At 31.7% G+C, this 22,783-nt stretch overlaps 1 protein-coding gene across 6 annotated transcripts; it reads left to right on the forward strand.

Annotated features, from left to right (window-relative positions):
• Positions 1 to 212: 212 nt before the first annotated feature.
• LOC129908847 (transmembrane protein 184B) lies at positions 213 to 21,482 on the forward strand. 6 transcript variants are annotated; one of them, XM_055985645.1, is made up of 9 exons: positions 213 to 305; positions 5,549 to 5,747; positions 5,821 to 5,986; positions 6,047 to 6,305; positions 6,373 to 6,542; positions 6,621 to 6,787; positions 18,302 to 18,376; positions 18,433 to 18,517; positions 21,209 to 21,479. In XM_055985645.1, the coding sequence occupies exons 2-9, from the start codon at positions 5,550 to 5,552 to the stop codon at positions 21,415 to 21,417; spliced, it is 1,329 nt and encodes a 442-aa protein (XP_055841620.1). In that variant the 5' UTR covers positions 213 to 305; position 5,549; the 3' UTR covers positions 21,418 to 21,479. The 6 variants fall into 6 exon arrangements, with proteins under 6 accessions (XP_055841620.1, XP_055841618.1, XP_055841619.1 ...); XM_055985643.1 differs by lacking the exon at positions 213 to 305 and adding an exon at positions 342 to 616 and having other exon boundaries at positions 21,209 to 21,478; XM_055985644.1 differs by lacking the exon at positions 213 to 305 and adding an exon at positions 357 to 560.
• The last annotated feature ends 1,301 nt before the right edge of the window (positions 21,483 to 22,783 follow it).

Here is a 22,783-nt window from a genome sequence, read left to right on the forward strand (position 1 = left end):
ACACATCTCCTCGTGTAGAAGATCATGTGTGAATTGTAGTACTAGATTTACTCATGAGTAAACTACCACCTCCATGGAACGGGGCTAATTAGAAATACGATTCGATGTACAATTTTGAATTACCAAACAGACCTAGTATAACATACACCTAAGCCAAACGTAGAACTTGTGGAATGTATTTATAAAAAAGAAAAAGTGGAATCACCTGTCATCACTAATCGACTTGGCATCACTTAATCCACTTGATATGTAAAAAAAAATTTGAAAATGGTGAAAAAGTTTTTTTGACATTCCCGTGAAAAAAGGTTCGTGTTTATTTTTTCTTCACGTATTTTCACATAAAAAAAAATCCATCTCAAAATTTGCATTCAATTAAAATATAAAAAAACATGTCTTCATAGCATATGAATTAATTCAATTGTGTTGTATGTTTTTAGTTAATTAAAAAAAAAAAAACGTGAAAACCTTGGAAACTTTTGCCATAAAATTTTTGCAAAACAAAGAACAAAAAAAAAATTATATATAAATTTTCATAAATTCTCACGGCTGCTTTTGGTGAGGTGAAGAAAAGAAAAAGTCAATTTTATTACTTTTTTTTTTAAATTGATTTGCTCAGGTGTGTTTAATAAACTATTTTTAAAAAAAGTGAAACATTTTCTCTATGAATGCCATTTGTTTTAGTTTTTATCGGATTACATATGGAATTGGTTGAAACTGAAAATATTGCATTGAAAAAACCCATTCACATTCTTCACCTACGTTTCTATGTTCTCCTCACGTCCATCTCTCGTCTTCATGTCTCTTTGCTTTGGTTCGGTCAAAAGTTTTTCTTTTTTTTTTTCCTTCGTCGTTGTCGTATGGGAAAATGGAAAAACTGCCTCCCCCTTTTCATTTCTCCCCCTCGTCAGCTTCGAATGTGTCTTTTTTGCGTTTGACTCCTTTCATTTGAACTCTGTTTACCTTGGTGAAGTGAAAAGAAGGATGCTTTTTCTAGTTGTTGTTGGCTCTTTAATTTTGCAAATTCAATAAGAAAAAAATCAAACCAAACCACAAAAACTGGTTAGTTTGTGTTTTTTTTTTTATATATAAATAAAATGATCACTCGCAAAAGGTTGTCGCTTTGCAATATTATTGTTGCTTCTTGCTTGGAGCTGTGAATAAGCCCACGTAGCTAGCTGTGTGTGCTTTCTGCTTACTTTGTGGTGCTTCAATATGCAAGCACAAAAAAAAACACAGAAAACAAAAGTCTCAGGGTATCGAATAGCTTTGTGCGGTAAGGGGGCAACTCTCGATGACGAAATCCCTCGAATTTCGGCAGATTACATCTACACACATTACTAAAGTTACCAGCAGGTAGCAAAGTATATACATATTTTTCATAATTGCATTTTGGTTGTTTTTTCCTGTGTCGTGTCTTTCCATATTTCCATATAATTATTATTATGATTTTGGAGAGTTTGTTTTGATTATTCGCCATATCTATATAATTTATCTATTCTCTTTCTGCCAACTGTGTTAAGAGGTGAATCATCTGTATGATTCCACGTAGGTCAGAAATCAATAGCACAGACTAGATCGCATTTTAGATAGATTATTAAAAAAAAACTCTACTAAGAGAGTAGTAATATATACTTTCACGTTTATTTTCTATGTGAGGAAAATTGATTATAAAAGCCTGATGAATGAAATCACCTTTTCTGATCAATTTCACACCAATGACAGACAATTGGAATAACCTTGAATCAAATTGAAAACAAGATATAATTGTTGTTATTTACAATATACAAGACGAGTTTTATTTGATTTGTTGTTTTTCTTTGAAGAACACAGAGAAGAAGAAGAAAATCAGATCAATAAAATAGTTTATGATAGTAAAGTTGTTTTTCTTTTCTTAAAATTTCACTCAGAGGAGTGCTATCTACTTACTCGTTGCGTGTTGAAGAGCAGTTTTTTTTTCATTATTTTTTTTTTGTTGTCTCATTATGTTTTGCGAGGGAAGAAGATTTATTTTTTAATATGTATGTATTTTTATTTTTTTATTTTATGCATTTTCTTATTTTTCCCTCTTTTTTTCATTCCGACCATGACCTGATGGGTTTTTGTTTTTTCTTCTTCATTTTTTGTAGTGTTTTTTTGATCTAATTTTATTACTAAATGGAGCATTGAAAAACAAAGCTTCCGCCCAGGATGTTTATTTTTATTTATGTTTTTTTTTTAATTTTTTTTTTTTGATGAAATCATTTATTTTTTTGCTTTGAGAGAACATAAAATGTGTGTCACTTATTTTAAGTAGACACACTAGTTTTGGTATCTTTTAATGCAAATGTTTTTTTGTCCTTAATTCTATGAGAGAGAAAATATTTTATTTTCTACGCTTTAAGGCATGACAACAAAAAAAAAAAAAAAAACAGACTTAGGTATAAGTTGTTCCATTTCTCATTAGGTGCGCATTATTAATTGTTTTTAATTTGTATTCAACTTTAGTTGAGACAGTTCTATAATTCGACTAACTGGTAGGACCTATTCTATGCTGAGTGTGGTGTTCTTGTCAATATTATTTGAATACTTAAGGTTGCGTTATTAAAAGAGTTTAAATTTTAGGAAGGAAGATAAAACTAGTATTTAAATTATGTCTCCTTCACTTTGCTCCAACATCAAAATATTCTTTAAACATTTTTTTTTTTTTGAAAACTCTCAAAAATACACGTTCCTACTTTCTTTATTAAGAAACTCTCTGTTTTAGACAAGACTACACAAAACCACAAAACCGTAGCAAAGATTCAAAAACAGGCGTCTGTTGTTACAACAAGTGCCAATTGGATCGGGTGCGCTAAGATTTAACAACGGTATTAAGTGGAATTACGGTCATAAAACCATAATGAATTTCACCGACAACACTTCTCAGTTCTTGAGAAACCTTCCGAAAAATTCTAAGAAAAAGAAAAAAATTCTTACTGAGGCTAAGAAGTGGGTCCTTTAATGCGCCGATGCTAACTATTGGGTAATTCCATGGGATCGTTCAAGCAGATTTTTGTATGTTTTTCGCTTTTAATTATTCCCTTAGTTAAGTATCTTTTTCCATTAACACTAAGTATATTAATTTCTTTCATTGTTTTTATTATTGAAAGGAATACTTTTAAACGGGTTACGGGTGTGACATTCTAACGTCACACCCGTTACACCTTATTTGAAGATATTCTTAGAAAGCATAATAGCTGGAATACTTTTAATATTAATACTTATTTTAGTGATGTGTAAAGAAATAAGAGCCAAAAACATACAAAAATATGCCTATATGCTCTTATGGAATTACCCTATTGTTAACAAAAGTTAACTTTCATCGTTCCTTAATGAAAAAATTGTTACAAAATGGAACATTATGAGGTCACAATCACAACACGTTCCTAAATGCAATGTTAAACTGTCAAATAGTTACATTGTGTAACTTTTTCCAAATCTCAAATGAATTTAATGAAAGCACCTGCAAACAACATTGTTCAATGACATTTCGTTAAAGGTGCAATGTTCGTTCATTATGAGAATTAAAATGCAACAGGTTTAATTAAACCCTCGTTTAAATTTATCTCTGACCAATGACCTTTAAAATCGTAAATATATATAATAAACATATTATTTTTGTAAACAATTATTGACTGTTAAATAACAAAAGATAAAACAAATTCAATTCCGATTATTCGTTTTCTTATTTCCCAATACTTGATATCAAATAACATGAAGCTTCTTAAATAACATTACTTTTTGTTATATCATATTAACTAGCTGCAATTCATTAAGGTTTTAAGTTTTAAAATGCAAAATGTCGAAAATAAAAATCAGTTGAATATTGATTTGATTTTCTTTTAATTTTAGTTGGCAATTAATGATGATAGAATTTAACCCACTGCATCAATTCGTATATTGAGTTCAATAATTAAAATGGTCAATTACCATATTGTTTATTCATAACAATATTACGTAAAATTGTAACTTTACTAACATATGACTAATTACCTGTTTTTTCCATATATCCACTTTGAAATGAAAAACTTGTGGCTAAAGGCTTATAGTGTAACTAGGTATATGAATGTGTATAATGTACTTGTTTATATCATGTTGTCAATGCGGTTTTTCTTCCAATGCATTTACAGATATTAAAAAAAAAAAATCAAAATTAAAATGTAGAACACTTTGATTTTTAGTGTGATAGGGTTAACCACTTCACTTTTTTTATAAATAAAAACGACTACTAACGCAATAGTCGATAATTGATAGTCAAAAAAAAGAACCAAAATTGTGCTTCATTATATTTGTATCACCTTGGTTATGTTATGATGAAAAGGAATTCTTCTTTTGATTTATCGATCTTATTCAAGTAATTCCATTCCTCTGATCAAATTTTACAGATAGTTGTTTGCATGCTTCTACCTAAGCCTTTTTTTGTACCTCGTACAAATCGTTTGTGCGATGGACTGGGTTCGTATCCCATCCTCCACCACCTAAACAAATTTGTACAGACATAATTCCCCTTGCGAGGAATTAACAAAGCCTCCAAGAGTATCATTGTCATGAAAAAGTGCATCTCTTCAAATAAATTACATGCACACAATAATGGTTTAGAGTTATTAGTCACGTTGCCTTGCTCCTTTATGGGGTGTTTTATTGCCATATTATTATTTTCTCGAGCCATTGACTTCTATTCTTAACAAATTGTGTATTAACGTCTCGAAGATTAAATGATTCAATCACTGTCTGAAAGCAGTGTTCAGTACGTCATGACCAGTGATGGGAAAACTAGCCGGCACTAGTCATCAGCTCACAACCAATAACTATTCAACGATCTTCATGGTGTGTGACATCAGCCTTATCGTCATCAGCTTACAAACGCATAGTTTGACGGACGTTATGACAAACACAAATTATTTTTAGATTTCTCTTCACAACAACAATTTAGGTTTTCATTTAAAATTGAAAACAATTTTTTGACACGCAACCAATAATTGTCTTAAAAACCAAATTACAAAAAAAAAGAAATGTTACTGTACACATCATTATTTTACACAAACAATCTAATCTTATCAGGAGAAAATTTACAAATTGAGCTAAAATTTGTTTGCCTTCACTGATAAAATATTGATGTGAAGTTGCTGTTTTTTTTTTTTTTTATTTTTCTTCGAAAGGTTACGAAAAAAATAATGTAACAATTGGACATCAAATCAAAAATAATTGCTAAACTTATTTGAAATATTTTAAAAGGAAAAGCATCAAAAAATTTATAAAATCCATTTAAAACTGCGTTTTGGGTAATTTAAGATTCGTAAAAAATTTTTCTTATCTCTTCCCAAGATTTCTTGTCAATAAATTAAGAATATAAAAGAGAATCATATCTTTCTTTTAACTTTTGTCTGTTTAAAAGCGACACTGTTTCTTAAATATATTCTCATCTATACATGCATGTCGATTTTTTTTTTTTCATTTAAAAATGTGATTTTCTTATTTAGTAACTCTCAATAATAATAGCCTTTTGAAATTGTATTCGTTTTTAATTAAGAATGAGCACTACCGAAATTGATTTGAATGTGACAACACCTAAACCGAACTACATAGTCCGAGTGACTCCAGCTTCACAGATGGCTCTAGCAATAGATCCACTTAGCCATGTAGGCGATGGTATATTTTTACAAACGAAAACGGCCCAGGGATTGGCGGGTATATTTGTCTGGGCGGCACTTTTTATCACCTGCCAACAGGTAAATATTATTTTTAAATTTTAACAACAAATAGAAAATATTATTAATTATTTTTCTTTTTTTAATTATCAAGATTTATCATCACCTGCGATGGTACACAAATCCCCAGGAACAACGATGGATAGTTAGAATACTTTTTATTGTACCAATTTATGCAACATACTCTTGGATAAGTTTATTGTTTTTCAACTCAGACAATGTTTATGTTTATTTTTTCACTGTCAGAGATTGTTATGAAGGTGAGAGTTTCGATTTAATTTTTTTAATAGAAATAACTTAAATTTTTTTTTTCTTTGCAGCGTTTGTTATTTACAATTTCTTATCATTGTGCTATGAGTATCTTGGTGGCGAGGGTAATATTATGTCCGAGATTCGTGGCAAACCAATTAAGACTTCATGCCTTTATGGAACTTGTTGTTTAAAAGGAAAAACTTATACAATTGGATTTTTGCGTTTCTGCAAACAAGCGACTTTACAATTTTGTCTTGTTAAACCATTGGTTGCTTTTATTATAATATTTTTGCAAGCTTTTGGACATTATCATGATGGTGATTGGAGGTAAGCAGCAATCTTTGATTGTTTTTGATTCGAATTTGTAATAATATAAATATTTTCTCTTTTATAGCGCTGATGGTGGTTACATTTATATTACAATTATTTATAACATTTCCGTTTCGCTAGCTCTGTATGGGCTTTATTTGTTTTATTTTGCAACAAGAGATCTCTTGACTCCATTTGAACCAGTTTTGAAATTCTGCACAATTAAATCGGTGATTTTCTTGTCATTTTGGCAAGGTAAGAAAGAAAGAAAACTTTTATTAATTTTTGTATTTATTTACATATTTACATATATCTTTTTTTATAATTTTTTAGGTGTTGGCTTGGCTATTCTGGAAAAGGCTCAAATTATATCACCAATTGTTGATAGCACTGGAGCAACAACATCAACTGGTACAGTGTCAGCTGGCTATCAAAACTTTTTCATTTGTATCGAAATGTTATTTGCTGCTATTGCCTTGCGTTACGCCTTCCCATATCAGGTATGTTATTTCTCCTAACTAACCCCCTTTCAACATAGTGAAAGAAAATCTTTGGCAAAGTATGATAAGATAATTATTTGCTAATAAAGAAAACGAAGGCCATAATTTTTAGTAGTTTTACTGCTATTTAACACACTATTTTCTCTGTAGAAAAGAGTAATGTGTGTTAATTCATAGACAATAATGTTACGATAAATAAACTATCAACCGCCAATATGGGTTTGTGTGCACATAAACGTGTCACAGGTTCATAGCAAAATCAATTGCTTCAATAATGTTAAAATTATGCTGAGTCAACAGTTTTATGATTAGATGTTTATCTTTGTCTTAAAAGATAAAGGTTTTGTGGAAATTTGACATTTTGTTTGATGAATCAATTTCTGATATTTATTTCTAAATAAACATTTTACGTTGGGGAATGCCAAGTAATGTTTTTTATAGATAGAACATTCTTTTACTATAAAAATGTTTATGCTATGAAACTTTTGATAAGTTTTTTACATCTTGTATTTATTCTGATAAAGTATTCTGTCAGACACGTCATTTTCTGAACGGAAATTTAGGTAGACCAGTAAATTAAGTTTTAAGTAAAAAAAAAAAAAAAATACTGAAGCTAGACATTTGTCTATGAAAATAAGATGTGTAACGGTTTAGACCCTTTCCCACCAATGAAGGTGAGATTGTAGTCAACCCTTCCATCCTGTAGGTACAGATCCTACACAAAATTATGGATGGAAGGGTGTCCAGGAAGCAGAGCCAGGTCAGACATGTTTATTTGCTTTGCTTAGCTCGCCGGATGTGGGGGGGTTCTTTTTGACCCGCCTACCTGGACTACCGCATTGTTATCATGCCTGGTTTATCAATAATTAACATTCTAAATACCAAAAATCTCAAAATTAAAATAATCTAGGACTGAAAAACTATAATTGAGCAGACTGACAAAACGGACATTAAAATTAAGCTACGTTATAGAACAAATAAGAAAATTAATTATGCCGGAGGTAAACGAAGAATTTCTGCTTTCCAATTAACCTACTAGTTATTTTAATACACGGGCACCATGGTGTAATTGGTACCCTTGAGCACCCTCCCTCTGCCTAACTCATTTCTGAGAAGGCTCCTTGGCTGCCGCGTGCTCAGATTTGTGCGACAGCCCCTAAAATAAGACCTCAAGCCTCACCTACGGAGACTCATTTAATTTTTGGACTCTTATGTCCCATCCGTCACCAGTCGCTCCTCATGAAGTTTAGTATTTCATACTAATATTTTTTCTGAACCAAAATAAAAATAACGAAAACTTGCTCATTTCATTTTCAAAAGAATCAAGATTAATTTATTAATATAATTATGTAATAATTATTCATAAAAATAAATAATGTTAATGTTGAATGAAATTTAATTATTCAATTACTATGTATTTTTTTAGCAAATCGTAAAGATAAAGTTAAATCTAATTTATATTTAAAAAGGAGATAAAAGAAAACTCACTCAAACTCAATAAAATAATAAAAAAAAATTAACAGAAAATCACATACCTGTATCCATTTAGATTGTGCGCACAAGCTGTTTGGACCTGTATAGAAAAGTTGGAATAATTAAGTAAATCACCCAAATTTGAGTGAATTCCTTGCACAAGCTTCCACGAATCAGAGAATAAAACAACTTATTTAAAAAAAAAGGTTAAAACTAATGAAAATATGAAAACGAACACAATTTAACATAAATACACAATTAGAATAAATAAAAAAAAAAAAATTATTAAGAACAGCAAAAAAGTAACGCCACGATTGTTAAAATTTCTTCAAAATTTCTTGAATTGATATTTTTTTCTCGAAACTTCAATTCTTGATTCGCACTGGATTAAGAAAGGATAGATTTTTTTTAAAGCTTAATAGTTTCGGCTTTTGCTTTTTAAAAATGTTGAAATCCGTCTGGATCGAGATAGGATTCGCACTGGATTAAGAAAACGATAAATTTTTCAAAGCTTAATAGTTTCGGCTTTTGCTTTTTAAAATATTGAAATCCGTCTGGATCGAGATAGGATTTTTATTATTATATTTTATATATATATTATATATCTTATTATTATATATCTTAGGGGCACAGCACTATTTGAATAGAATGAATATCACTCTTATATATTTTTTTTAATTCCTTTTTTGTTAAACTCCAATATCTAATGTAACCATCAATTTGATTTGGTAGATTATGTTTGGATTAAAAGTATTTTTCAGGAATTTTTTTTTTTATTGCACGTTTTCAAATCACAAAATGCCCTAGAACTTTCCAAAAATGTATTCTTATTTTTTTTTTTTTCTAGCAAAAGTCTTTTCGGTTTAAAATTTCAAACTTGAATGGAAAATTTTCAAACGAAATTTTCAAATAAATTTTTTTGTTGCCTTGACAACTCAAATATTGTTTTCTGAGCTACTCGATTTTTTGTTATTGACCAGCTAAGTTGTTTTGATGCAAAGTGTTTTTTTTTTTAATTTTTTTTTTGTCTTCTATTGTTATATAGGCGACCCTACAAAACATATCAGTCTGAAGAACGTCGGCGTTCAAAGAATGATATGAAAAAGGAGCTAAACCCGAATATCCTTGCAGTGGAATACACCTAAAACATTGCCAGCTAAATCCTCCAATTCATATAAACTATTACCACGCACTGACTTAACCCTTGCTTTAAGAAATTTTGGACAAAGCTTAGCATTTACCTTCTTAAATGCATCGCTTTGAACGAAGTTTCGCTTGAAGACAACGTCCCCCACTTTGAACTGCACATCCTTACTACGCGTGTTGTAAGTGCGTTCGTATACTCTATGTGCTTGTTCTAGTGAGTTCTTTAGGTGGCTATGGATCATATTCATCCTTGACGGCAAAGGCAACAGCGAAAACTCCGGATTATTGACGGACTTCAGTGTTCTCAGTAGTTTGTAATCGGATCCATGTTCTATTTTGCATTGTCCAAATAATGCCTCATATGGAGACATGTTTATGGCTGAGTGTACCGTCGTTCGGAGAGCACTAGCAATCGAGGGAAGATGTTTATCCCAGTGCCTTTGATCTTTATCTAAATAAGATCGTATTGCACTGAGGATTGAACGATTCACTCTCTCACTAGCATTCGCCTGCGGCGAATACACTGCAGTCCTTACATGCTTTACTCCATATGAGAGCAAAAATTTGGAGAACTCTTTGCTTACAAACTGTTTACCATTATCCGATAGCAAAGACTCTGGCACTCCAAATACCGAGAAAACTTGTTCCTCCAAAAACCTTATGGCATTTTCACTGTTCGCCTGTCGTAAAGGATGAACATGAATGAACTTGGTAAGTTGGTCCAAGCAGACGATGATGTAAGTATTTCCTTTTGTTGATCTTGGGTACGGTCCCAGGAAGTCAATGAAGATATGCTGGTACGGCCTCTCAACTATAAATGCTTTGCCCATTTTCGGCCTTAAAATTGTGTTAGGGGCCTTCGAAACTTTGCACACGTCACAGCTCGCAATAAATGATTTTACTTCTGCCGCCATACTAGGCCAGTAAAATCTATCACGAAGACGGTACAAAGTTTTAGCAACACCACCATGCGCGGCTTTAGGTGGTTCATGAGCAAGAAGGATTAAAGAATTGGTTAATTCCGATGGAACCCATAGCTTCCACACCATGTCATCTTCGACTGGGTTGCCTGTACAGTGTTTGACTTTTTTGTACACAAACCCATCAGATACTTGAAGATCAGGAAGCTGGCTTTCATTTTCTCTGACTGTCTCAATCAACTTCACATATTCCTCTGACCTGAAACTCAAGTCATCAAGGTCAATGTGAAGGACAACCTGGTGGAGATCTTCTGATATTGAAACATCGCAAAGGGCATCAACAGCGTATACTCGCGATAACGCGTCCGGAACAACGTGCTCAGAACCCTTTCGGTTTTCAATATCAAAATCAAACCCTTGAAGCTTTAAACTCCATCGGGCCAACCTACCATGCAAATCCTTCAGGTTCATCAACCACTTTAAGCTTGCATGGTCAGTCACAACTTTGAAGGGATGCCCTTCCACATAAGGCCGGAATTTCTTAATTCCCAAAACTGCCGCGTAACATTCCTGTTCTGTTACAGAATAATTTCTTTGGGACTTATTTAGCTTATGAGAATAATAATATATAGGCCTTTCTACACCTTCACTGTCTTCCTGGCACAACACACAGCCAACTCCAGTACTGGATGCATCGCAAAGGATTTTGAAAGCTTTGCTATAATCAGGGTTCACTAAAATTGGGGCGGTGGTTAGTGCCTCTTTGAGTTGATTGAAGGCACTGATTGCTTCAGGACCAAACTCGAATTTCGAACCCTTCAACGTGTTGGTAATAGGAGCAGCAATCCCTGAATAATCCTTTACAAATCTCCTATACCAACCCGACAATCCAAGAAACCTTCTAACCTGGCGTTTAGTTTTTGGAACCGGGAACTCCATAATAGAAGAAACCTTTTCTGAATTTGTTTTCAGGCAACCCTCCCCAACAACATAGCCAAGATAATTGAGTTCCTTAAAACAGAACTTGGACTTCTCTACGTTAATAGTAAGTCCAGCCTCCGTTAAACGGCCCGCAATTATCTTTAGCATCCGAATATGCTCATCAAATGTGGAAGTCACAATTAGTAGATCATCAACGTACGGGAAAACATTTTCCCTATACTGATGCGGTACAACCTTGTCGATCAACTTACACATACGCTGTGCTGCGTTGCATAAGCCAAAAGGCATGACTTTGAACTGAAGCAAAGGCAATCCCGGAACACTAAATGCTGTCTTTTCCCTTGAACTTTTCTCCAACGGTATCTGCCAGAAGGCGTCTTTCAAATCCACGCTCGAAAAGAAACGGGAATTTGAAAGACGACTTAGCAAACCTTCAATATTCGGAACCGGACCCGCAAATTTCTTCGTGACGGAATTGACTTTCCTGAAGTCTAGGCAGAGTCTATGTTTGCCGTTTGACTTCTTCACTAGAACAACAGGAGAGCTCCAAGCACTGTCGCTTTCCTCAATCACGCCAAGTTGAAACATGCGATCCACCTCCTCATAGAGAAGTTTTTGAACCGCCGGAGAAACGGGATAATGCCGTTGTTTAATTGGTGCAGCATCACCGGTGTCAATATGATGCTCCTCAAGTCCAGTCCGTCCTAGGCCATGTACCGCATAAGATGGAAACAATGCTTTCGCTTCCTCTAATGCTACTAACTGATCTGGTGACAATTCATGAAAATTCGGGTCAGTTGGTTGGGTCTTTGGGATCTGATTTAATTCCGAAATGATTTGTGGAGCGAGATTGAAAAGCTTCCAAAAATCCACCCCAAGGTAGAGTTTCTGTTCCAAAGTTGGGACCACGAATAAACGCATTTCTTTTTCTAATCCCTTATAAATGACATTTACTAAAGCAGAGCCTATAATTGCCTGCTTCTGACCACCTGCTGTGTTTACCTCCGACGTGAACTCTTTGTAGGGAATTCCATTTTCCCGAAGGAATTCCAAAGCGCCTTGCCCCAGACAGCTTATGGACGCGCCTGAGTCTAAAAGGCCAAGAACGTTTGTATTGCCTATTTGGATGTTTGCATAAGGCCTGGGGTCGTCGGAACTAAGCAAAGCGGTAGAATCAATGGCCTTATGCATAGCTTTCTTATCTGCAAAACGTTGACGAAGTTTCAGGTTTTTGTCAGAGGTACAAGGTGCGTCTATCGGATTCGTATCGAAAATTCGTGCACGGACTTTCTCATAATTGAGAAGACGCTCATGAAGGGTCGGCCTTGGTATGTTTTCAATAGGTTTAGATATGGCTGGTTGATGCTGTGTTTCGAGTATTTTTGTTACGGTTGAATTTGATTGTTTTATATCATCTTTGTTACCTAATGATTCCTGAAAGGATTGTCCGGTCGCTTTGGTTGGGAGCAATGATCCCCGGACAGCATATTGCTCCTTGGTCGGTTTCCCGAACAATTAGGACAGCGAGTTGAAATTGTGTCTGGAAGCCCACAAGTGAAACAGAAAAATGATTGCTGGCTATTGGGACACTGCTTAAATTTGTGACCTGTCGAATTGCAATTCCAGCATTTTAATGAAGGCAATTCATTCGACGACTTTGAAACTCCGACGGCTTCTAATGACTGTTCGTAGGCAGCATCGGAAATTTCGCAGTCCACCTCATTGACATGTTTGTGAAACCTTTGCTGCCTCTGAAACTGGTTAGAATTCGAACTTTCAACATTATATTTTTCAATGTTCCTACATGTATACACCATTTCTGGCAAACTAGCTGTCTTAAATGTCAAGAGCTTACCACCTATTTCAGGGCACACGTTTTTACGGAGTAGAAAAATTAATCTTTCATTACCGCGAGGATTTCGAAGTCTTGAATTTAGTTTCAGTAGATCTGAATAAAAATTGTCAAAGGATTCTCGAGAGCCCTGCCTACGATCATCCATTTTCCTTTCGAGTTCTTCATCGGTTTCCAGACTTCTAAAATGCTCTGTAAGAGCCATTTTAAGCTGCCACCAATCTTCCCTGGGATGTGACTTCTTATGTATCCAAAACCATGTGCTGACTTCACCTTCAATGAAATGATGGAAGTTTCGCACAACATCATCCCATTGAACATCGTAAGATGTACGTAAGTATTCCAATCGGAAAAGGAAATCATCAACTGTCATGTTGCGATTATCATATTTCACACCCCATTTCTGATAATCGCAACCAGTTGAATTTCGGTTGGGTCTACTAAAATTTGAATTACATTGATAATTTGTTTGATTGTCAAATCTTGATTTTGTATTACCATTATTAATGTGCATGTTTTGAAATTCATAAATATGATCATTATTTGGATCAAAAATGTTTGATTGGTTACATTGTGGGGCATTTATTTGTCTTGGCACAGTTCCGGTTAATGGTCTTTTCGGAAGTGATTCCTGAACCACCTCAACAACTTGGTCCCGAATCTTTTGTCTTTCTTCGGCTAATATTTTGTCTAAGCTTTTCATAATATTTGTATTTTGGGCCTCAATAGCTGATGCAACCGCTTTTTGGACCAAACTGTTTATTGAATTAGTGTTTTGAAAAGGTCTAGGAGGAGCAACATTTTGCTCTGTGTCATGATCTGGTGTTTTTTCTTCTCTCCTATTCGGACATGGAAAAGGCAATATCTCTCTAGTAGCAATAAAAGGATTGGTTGAAGAAAAATTAGGCTGCTTCTGCTTTGAAATTCTAGGACCGAAAGACCTAGTGTCATCTAGAACATTTAGAGGTGTAGAATTTAAAATCCTATCCATTCTTAATCCTAAGTCTTTAAAATGATTAAATGGTCCCTTGGACCCACTTGGCTGATCAGACATTTTAATTTTACTTATTAATCGAACAGACAACAAAAAAAATTCAACAATTATGTTTATATGTTAAATATTTTATATATATATGAATATTAAAGAGCTCAAACATTAATTAAATGGAGCGACTAATGACATTAAGAACCAGAAACCTAGATAAACTGAGCTCCGCTTGTGTATTAAAATAAGTTTCAGCCAATCAGTCTATTCAGTTCCTGACCTGAAACCTTTTATAGTGTTTGCCAAAGTAAATGAAGCAACAGACAGATAGGTACTGCAATTCCCTATTCCGGACAGCAAATATCGAGCTTTCACCATAAGGATATCAATCCAAGAACCAAATTAGTTTGAGAAAATTGCAAGTGCATATGCACAGCAGCTGACAAAGAAGAAACAAGACTTCCTCTTTCGGACAGTACATATACACTAACTTGCAAAACCCCAAACTGAAATCGAAAATACCCAGAGCTATTTGATCAGAAAATGTTCCAAAACAAAGACACCTGATATTTTCTTTCCTCTGGACAATCCCCTCTAACTCAGACACCCCGCATCAAACAACGAAATAAACTTCCATTGCTGGACAGAGAATCCTAACCGGAAAGTATTGTCAAAAGTTAACAAAAATTGTTGGTCCACCTCCAAACATATAGATAGAAAGTTACAAATTAAATTAAAAAAATTTTAACCACGAATAAATAAAAAAAAAAATGAAGAGTATAAAAAACGAAAACAAATAAAAACCCCAAGAAATTACTGAAGAACAAATAAACAAAAAAAAAAAATTGAGCAAAAATTATTAAGACTACTATAAGGTACCCTTAACAACAATTGCCCCACGTTCTGGGCGCCATCTGTAACGGTTTAGACCCTTTCCCACCAATGAAGGTGAGATTGTAGTCAACCCTTCCATCCTGTAGGTACAGATCCTACACAAAATTATGGATGGAAGGGTGTCCAGGAAGCAAAGCCAGGTCAGACATGTTTATTTGCTTTGCTTAGCTCGCCGGATGTGGGGGGGTTCTTTTTGACCCGCCTACCTGGACTACCGCATTGTTATCATGCCTGGTTTATCAATAACACTGGTCAACAAGGTTTTTGCCACAAGAACCAAAATATTCTTTTCTAGTAGTTTTTGGGGTGCTAAATCCGAATCTAAAGTCAGAAAAATTTGATTGGCCTTCGTTTTTGAAATATTACCGTTAGAAAATGTCAAAAAACGTAATTTTGGCAGTTTTCGAGGTTGTGTTTTTATGTGGTGTAATTCATTATGAATAAATTTGTAACGGTGCCTAAGAGAGCTATTTTTATTCTTTCAAAAAATGTTTAAATCTTTCCGATATCTCTTTTATTGCCCGAGATATTTAAAATTTAAGTAGCGGTCTTTGAATCAGAAACAACACTGGCCAACCAAATTTAACTTTTTTTGCCACAAGAATCAAAATATACTTTTCTGAAGGTTTTTGGGTTGCTGAACTCGAATCCGCAATCAGAAAAATTCTATTAGCCTTCGTTCTTAAAATATTACCGTTATAAAATGAAAAAAAAGGTTTTTTTTATAACGGTTATATTTCAAGAACGGAGGCTAATAGAATTTTTCCGATTGCGGATTTGAGTTCAGCAACTCAAAAACCTTCAGAAAAGTATATTTTGGTTCTTGTGGCAAAAATTTTGTGACCAGTGACTTAAACTTTAGATTAAGTTTAGTTTCTCTTTGCTTATTAAATGAAACTTTAGATATCTCGAGCAATAAAAGAGATATCGGGAAAATTTAAACAGTTTTTGAAAGAAGAATATCTGTTCTTATAATAACCACTTCAAATTTGCTTAAAATGAACTACCCCACATAAAAACAGAAACTCTAAAACAGCCAAAATGACGTTTTTTAGCATTTTATAACGGCAATATTTCAAAAACGGAGGCCAATCAAATTTTTCTGACTTCAGATTCGGATTCAGCACCCCAAAAACTACTAGAAAAGTTTATTTTGGTTCTTGTGGCAAAAAAAAAGTTAAATTTTGTTGACCAGTGTAATTAACATTCTAAATACCAAAAATCTCAAAATTAAAATAATCTAGGACTGAAAAACTATAATTGAGCAGACTGACAAAACGGACATTAAAATTAAGCTACGTTATAGAACAAATAAGAAAATTAATTATGCCGGAGGTAAACGAAGAATTTCTGCTTTCCAATTAACCTACTAGTTATTTTAATACACGGGCACCATGGTGTAATTGGTACCCTTGAGCACCCTCCCTCTGCCTAACTCATTTCTGAGAAGGCTCCTTGGCTGCCGCGTGCTCAGATTTGTGCGACAGCCCCTAAAATAAGACCTCAAGCCTCACCTACGGAGACTCAGTTAATTTTTGGACTCTTATGTCCCATCCGTCACCAGTCGCTCCTCATGAAGTTTAGTATTTCATACTAATATTTTTTCTGAACCAAAATAAAAATAACGAAAACTTGCTCATTTCATTTTCAAAAGAATCAAGATTAATTTATTAATATAATTATGTAATAATTATTCATAAAAATAAATAATGTTAATGTTGAATGAAATTTAATTATTCAATTACTATGTATTTTTTTAGCAAATCGTAAAGATAAAGTTAAATCTAATTTATATTTAAAAAGGAGATAAAAGAAAACTCACTCAAACTCAATAAAATAATAAAAAAAAATTAACAGAAAATCACATACCTGTATCCATTTAGATTGTGCGCACAAGCTGTTTGGACCTGTATAGAAAAGTTGGAATAATTAAGTAAATCACCCAAATTTGAGTGAATTCCTTGCACAAGCTTCCACGAATCAGAGAATAAAACAACTTATTTAAAAAAAAAGGTTAAAACTAATGAAAATATGAAAACGAACACAATTTAACATAAATACACAATTAGAATAAATAAAAAAAAAAAAATTATTAAGAACAGCAAAAAAGTAACGCCACGATTGTTAAAATTTCTTCAAAATTTCTTGAATTGATATTTTTTTCTCGAAACTTCAATTCTTGATTCGCACTGGATTAAGAAAGGATAGATTTTTTTTAAAGCTTAATAGTTTCGGCTTTTGCTTTTTAAAAATGTTGAAATCCGTCTGGATCGAGATAGGATTCGCACTGGATTAAGAAAACGATAAATTTTTCAAAGCTTAATAGTTTCGGCTTTTGCTTTTTAAAATATTGAAATCCGTCTGGATCGAGATAGGATTTTTATTATTATATTTTGTCGCAATTAGCAAAACTTTATTCGAGATTGAATAGCATCTTTAAAAGATGTATCTTAGGGGCACAGCACTATTTGAATAGAATGAATATCACTCTTATATATTTTTTTTAATTCCTTTTTTGTTAAACTCCAATATCTAATGTAACCATCAATTTGATTTGGTAGATTATGTTTGGATTAAAAGTATTTTTCAGGAATTTTTTTTTTTATTGCACGTTTTCAAATCACAAAATGCCCTAGAACTTTCCAAAAATGTATTCTTATTTTTTTTTTTTTTCTAGGAAAAGTCTTTACGGTTTAAAATTTCAAACTTGAATGGAAAATTTTCAAACGAAATTTTCAAATAAATTTTTTTGTTGCCTTGACAACTCAAATATTGTTTTCTGAGCTACTCGATTTTTTGTTATTGACCAGCTAAGTTGTTTTGATGCAAAGTGTTTTTTTTTTAAATTTTTTTTTTGTCTTCTATTGTTATATAGGCGACCCTACAGATGAGGCCGCTGTAAAATGCCATTTTGGATGCAAATTAGAAAATATACATTAAAAAAAATATTACTGAACAAAATTGATGGGCCTCCCTAATGAAATTTGGTTATAACGTTGTCTTTGGGATAGGAAGCAAGAAGAAAGAGAATTCATACAATGAAAGGGTTTTTTTGTTCGAGAAGGGAGTAAATTCTGTTATTTATGTATGTTTTGTTGAATTTTTGTACTATTTTACCAGTAAGTTACTCGTAAGTTACATATAAACTCCTATTGCCTACTTTTTCCTCTGCGTAATCTATGACATAAGATTTTATGTAGAACTTAAATTATTGAGTTTCGTTTCAGCAAACAGCTCTTAAAGATTTCAATTTCAAGAACTAGATTAAATAACTAATGTGGGAATTTTTATTATTATCAAAGGTGTATTCGCGTAGCTGCATTGGAGATGGACATGGAAGATCTGTGACAATGCAATCAATTTCTAGCAGTTTAAAGGTAATTTAATTTATATACAACGTAATTTACGAATACATTTTAATTTTTAATTTCAGGAAACAATGAATCCCAAGGATATTATGACAGATGCAATTCACAATTTCCATCCACAATATCAACAATACACACAATACAGTTCAGGTAAATTGTACTTCATTTCTCACTTTTTTTTCGATTAAACCTTCATTGATTTTGTTCATAAATCTGCTTCATGCTTATTTTAAATTATATTAATATTGTATTTTAGTTATTTTTCTGTACTATGTTAGTTAGTATCTTTGCTCAAATTAATCGCTACACGTTACATTTTTATGGATAGAAATTCACTTAACAAAAAAATTACTAACAACTAGTAACACATTGTAATTTATTAATCTGCTGAATTTAAATGTTTTATAATCACATTAACAATGCCGCGTATTTTCGAATTCACAGTGTAATTTCAACAGTAGCAAATCAAAAAACAATAATAAAAAATTTTGTGCAATTCCTATCAAGCAGTAGAAATAGAGTCACATAAATTTATATTTGGTGGTGGAGTTGATACCTACCTTTACACGCAAAATCCTTAATAATATAACACAAACAAACAAAAAAAGTTTTGTTTTTTGCGCAAAATGGAAAATAATTTATGATTTTCTTTTTTCCGAAATTTTATATTTTTGCAGAAGTAACATCATCTCAGCGCTATGAGAAACTCTAAATGAAACGCTAATACACACAAAATACAAAAAACAAACGAATATTTAAATTCGAGCAAGGAAGCTAAGACTAACTAAGAATGAAAAACAAACAAATTGCCTGTGTATTTTGAATTTTTTATTATTTTATTTTTATTTTTTATTAAGGAAAGAAACATACGGATAATATCTTCGTTAATGCTTCATTTGTAATTTTTTCCTTTTTTTTTAAATAATGATTTTTTTTTATTCAAAACTATTGAAAATAGCATAAAAATAATTTAATAGTAGTATAAACGTATTTTTTTTGCATTTATGTACTTTGTTTTCTTTTTTTTATAAATTTATTTTAAATTTCTGACAAATGATCTACATACAAGCTTTTTATTTTATTTGCATTTGCTGGCAAAGCATTTATTTTGATTGTTTTCTTTATTTAATATCCTCCTGCCTTATTATTCAATGAATACAAAAATAAATTCAAACAAATTTTGGAGACAACTTTTTAGCTCAATACTATTATTTATATCTAATAAAATTCCAACGAAGTACTTACGAAAAAAGCTAAACGTATAACGATTAAAAAATGATGATAATACAAAAACAAACAAAGTTGCACTGAATAACAAAAAATAAGAAATATTTTTATTTTTTTCTAAATATTACTTTCCATCTTTTTTTCCAAATCACTTTACTGATTTTTTTTTACGATTGTGCATTTTTTCTATTTTTTTAGCTTATTAGATTGTGTACCTATATAAGCAAAATTTAAATATTAAATGTATACTTACTTTTTATTTTTTTTAGTGTATGTGATAAATTATATAATTGTATGATTTCATAATCATATTAAAAAAAATATATCTAAAAAAAAACTATCATGCTTGATTTTAAAATAATAATTAATAAAAATTTAAAGTAAGTGTGAATGATGCAGTTTTTGTTTTCAATTATTACTGTTATTGGGCTCATAATTTTATTTTGAATGCTCGTCACACATATATGTAGGAACCTAATTTTTGTAGGGGTTTATTTAATTCTCAAAAATCGTTTTCGAAGGTCGTTGTTTTAAAAAATGTTTGAGATGGTCAACACTTTTGTTAGAAGTTTAATGAGAGATTCAATCTAGAATAGTATAATTGGAAAAAAATGTAAAAAATGTTGATGACTTCGAGATGCTAACATGAATTATTAAATGTGCACAGATGCTAGAGGGTTTCATATTTGATCAGCAATTGACTTCTCAAATTGAAAAAAAAAAATTAAAACGGTCAGTAGGTTTGTATTTTCTTCTTTTGACTAAAAAATGAGACCCTGCTTTTAATTGAACTAGATGCTTTTGTTTCATGTACGCAGATACATAGTATGTACATAATGTATGAATTAGACGATCGCTGACCATTTCTTTTTGTTTTTTTTCTCATACACTTCTGCGTTTTAAGGAAGAGTGTTAAAAAGTGTAGGAGTTATAAGAAAACCCGATAATTGCTAAAAGTTGGCATTTATTCAAAGAAAAGGGCTAAAAGCTACACAGTAAACGTTTCTAATGACCACACCCATTTTAAGAGTTACCATGCATACAAAATTTGTTAGTTATCGAAATTTCTCAAAAAGCGCTCAATGAATTTCAATAAAACTTTGAGTTTTACTTATTTTGTGCCCCCCATACATATTATAAATCTTAAATCCCTTTATATTGAAGGTTTTTAAAACTCTAGTAGTATGAAAGAATTCTTCGTACCACTTGAGGCTTTTAAGGATGCCAAAGACAAGATCTCTGCAAACAAAAAATCAGAAGCATTTTATTGAAACTTCTTTTTCATAAAAAAATGAAAAACAAAATAATCATTGTAATATTTTTGTTTTAAACAAACCCCAGACAATTTTGTAAAAAAAAAAATCGAGAAAACTTTATTCGAAAGTTACCTCGCACTAATTTTTATTTTTATTTTTGTTAAATGAAATTTTCAAACTTCTATCACAAAACGAGTTAATTGTGCATAAAGCATGCTGCATTAAAAAGTTTAAAAATAAATAAAGCAAAATAAAAATTACGCATACGCCACCTCACACCGGTTCTTTATAATGTCTTACAACACGCGCTTATTTTTTTTATCTCTCTTTCCACCTTTCCCAAATAATTTTCTTTTAGGCGGTAAAAATTCGAGAGGCATTCGAGTTTCATCCTACGACCCGGATGATCCAAATGCACAATCTCAAGCCAATGGAGCTGGATGTGTTGCATCTAAAACGTTGGGCAACCAAAGGAAATTTATGCCCGGTGGACAAAGGGTGGCTACAATAAGTCAAAATTACAATGAAAAGACCATGCTGCTGAGCAGCGATGATGAGTATCAATAAATATTTTATTAATTTTTTTTATATTACCATTTTATGCAACAAAAAAAAATTAATGAAACAAAAAGAAAGAAAAAATGTTTACCATTTATTTATTTATTAAAAAAAAAAGAAATTTAATATCTTAATTGGATATTATTTTTTTAAATTAAATTTCTATTATTATTATTATTATTGTATTGATGCTATTAGTTTGTAAGAATTGTAGTTGAACTTTTTATATATATCGTAAAACAAAACATGAAAACAAAAAAACAATATTCCATTAGCAAAGAAAAACAAAAACAAAAAAAAACACAAACATATACATTCGTGCGATATTTCCATTGGTTAATTTATCAGTATTTTTTTAAATTTATTAGTTGATTTGTTTTTTATTTATTTGTATATGTATATGCTTTTATGCAGTATCTGCTAACCGAAGAGTATAAATGTTGATCCTTCCGTATAAATAGTAGAACACATAATAAAAAAATATGTATACATTCATACACATGCGAATAAAATAACAAAACAAGCAAAAAAGAAAAGGAAATTAAATCAAAAATAATTATCTGTTTTTTTTTTCTTTTTATATAAATAAAAACAAAAAAAATCAATACAAAATCAAGAGAAATAATATTTTTATTATAAATTAACACAAAATTATACTGTAGGTTTTTCTGTCTTAAAATAATATAAAAAAAAAAAACAAAACAAAATATATATTTAATTTATAAAAGTCCATTTTTTTTCATTGCAACCTCTACCTAGTTATGCTTTTCCACACAAATTTATGAATTTAGTTCAATTCCGTGTTAAATGTTAGCAATTTATACTTCACATATGTACACTTCGCGTCACTTGAATAGAAACAACATTTTTTCTTTAGAAAATAGCGATTGGCGCTTTGGTGAGGTAACTAAGTAGATTTTTGGTTTTGCATTTTCAAAGAGGAACTTTTAACAAACAATGTTGTAAAAACAAAAAACCCAAAACAGAAACCGTATGGCTTCTAGTTGCGTTTTTTTTGCATTACCTCACAAAAAACAGTGTTTTTTTGCGTCACTTGAATAGAAACAAGCTCTTAAATTAGATAAAAATGATGAAAAATCATGGAAAACACTAATTATAGTAAAGCAATATTAAGCTTTGACATTATTTGCACATTATAACCAATTATGGGCTACGAGCTACCAATAGGCACCACAGAAAATGCAAAAATAGAATTTAACATTGAAAATGCACTTCTACTGTACACAATCGTGGACCTAATTGGAGAAAGTGATAAAAGTGTTTGGTAACTTCTTACAAATTAAGAAAATGACATTTTCTACAATTTAATGATTGAATAAGTGAAATAAACTTTCGTTTTTATCCGGAATGCATC

The sequence above is a fragment of the Episyrphus balteatus genome, chromosome 2 (genome assembly GCF_945859705.1).
Source record: "Episyrphus balteatus chromosome 2, idEpiBalt1.1, whole genome shotgun sequence".
NCBI lineage: Eukaryota > Metazoa > Arthropoda > Insecta > Diptera > Syrphidae > Episyrphus > Episyrphus balteatus.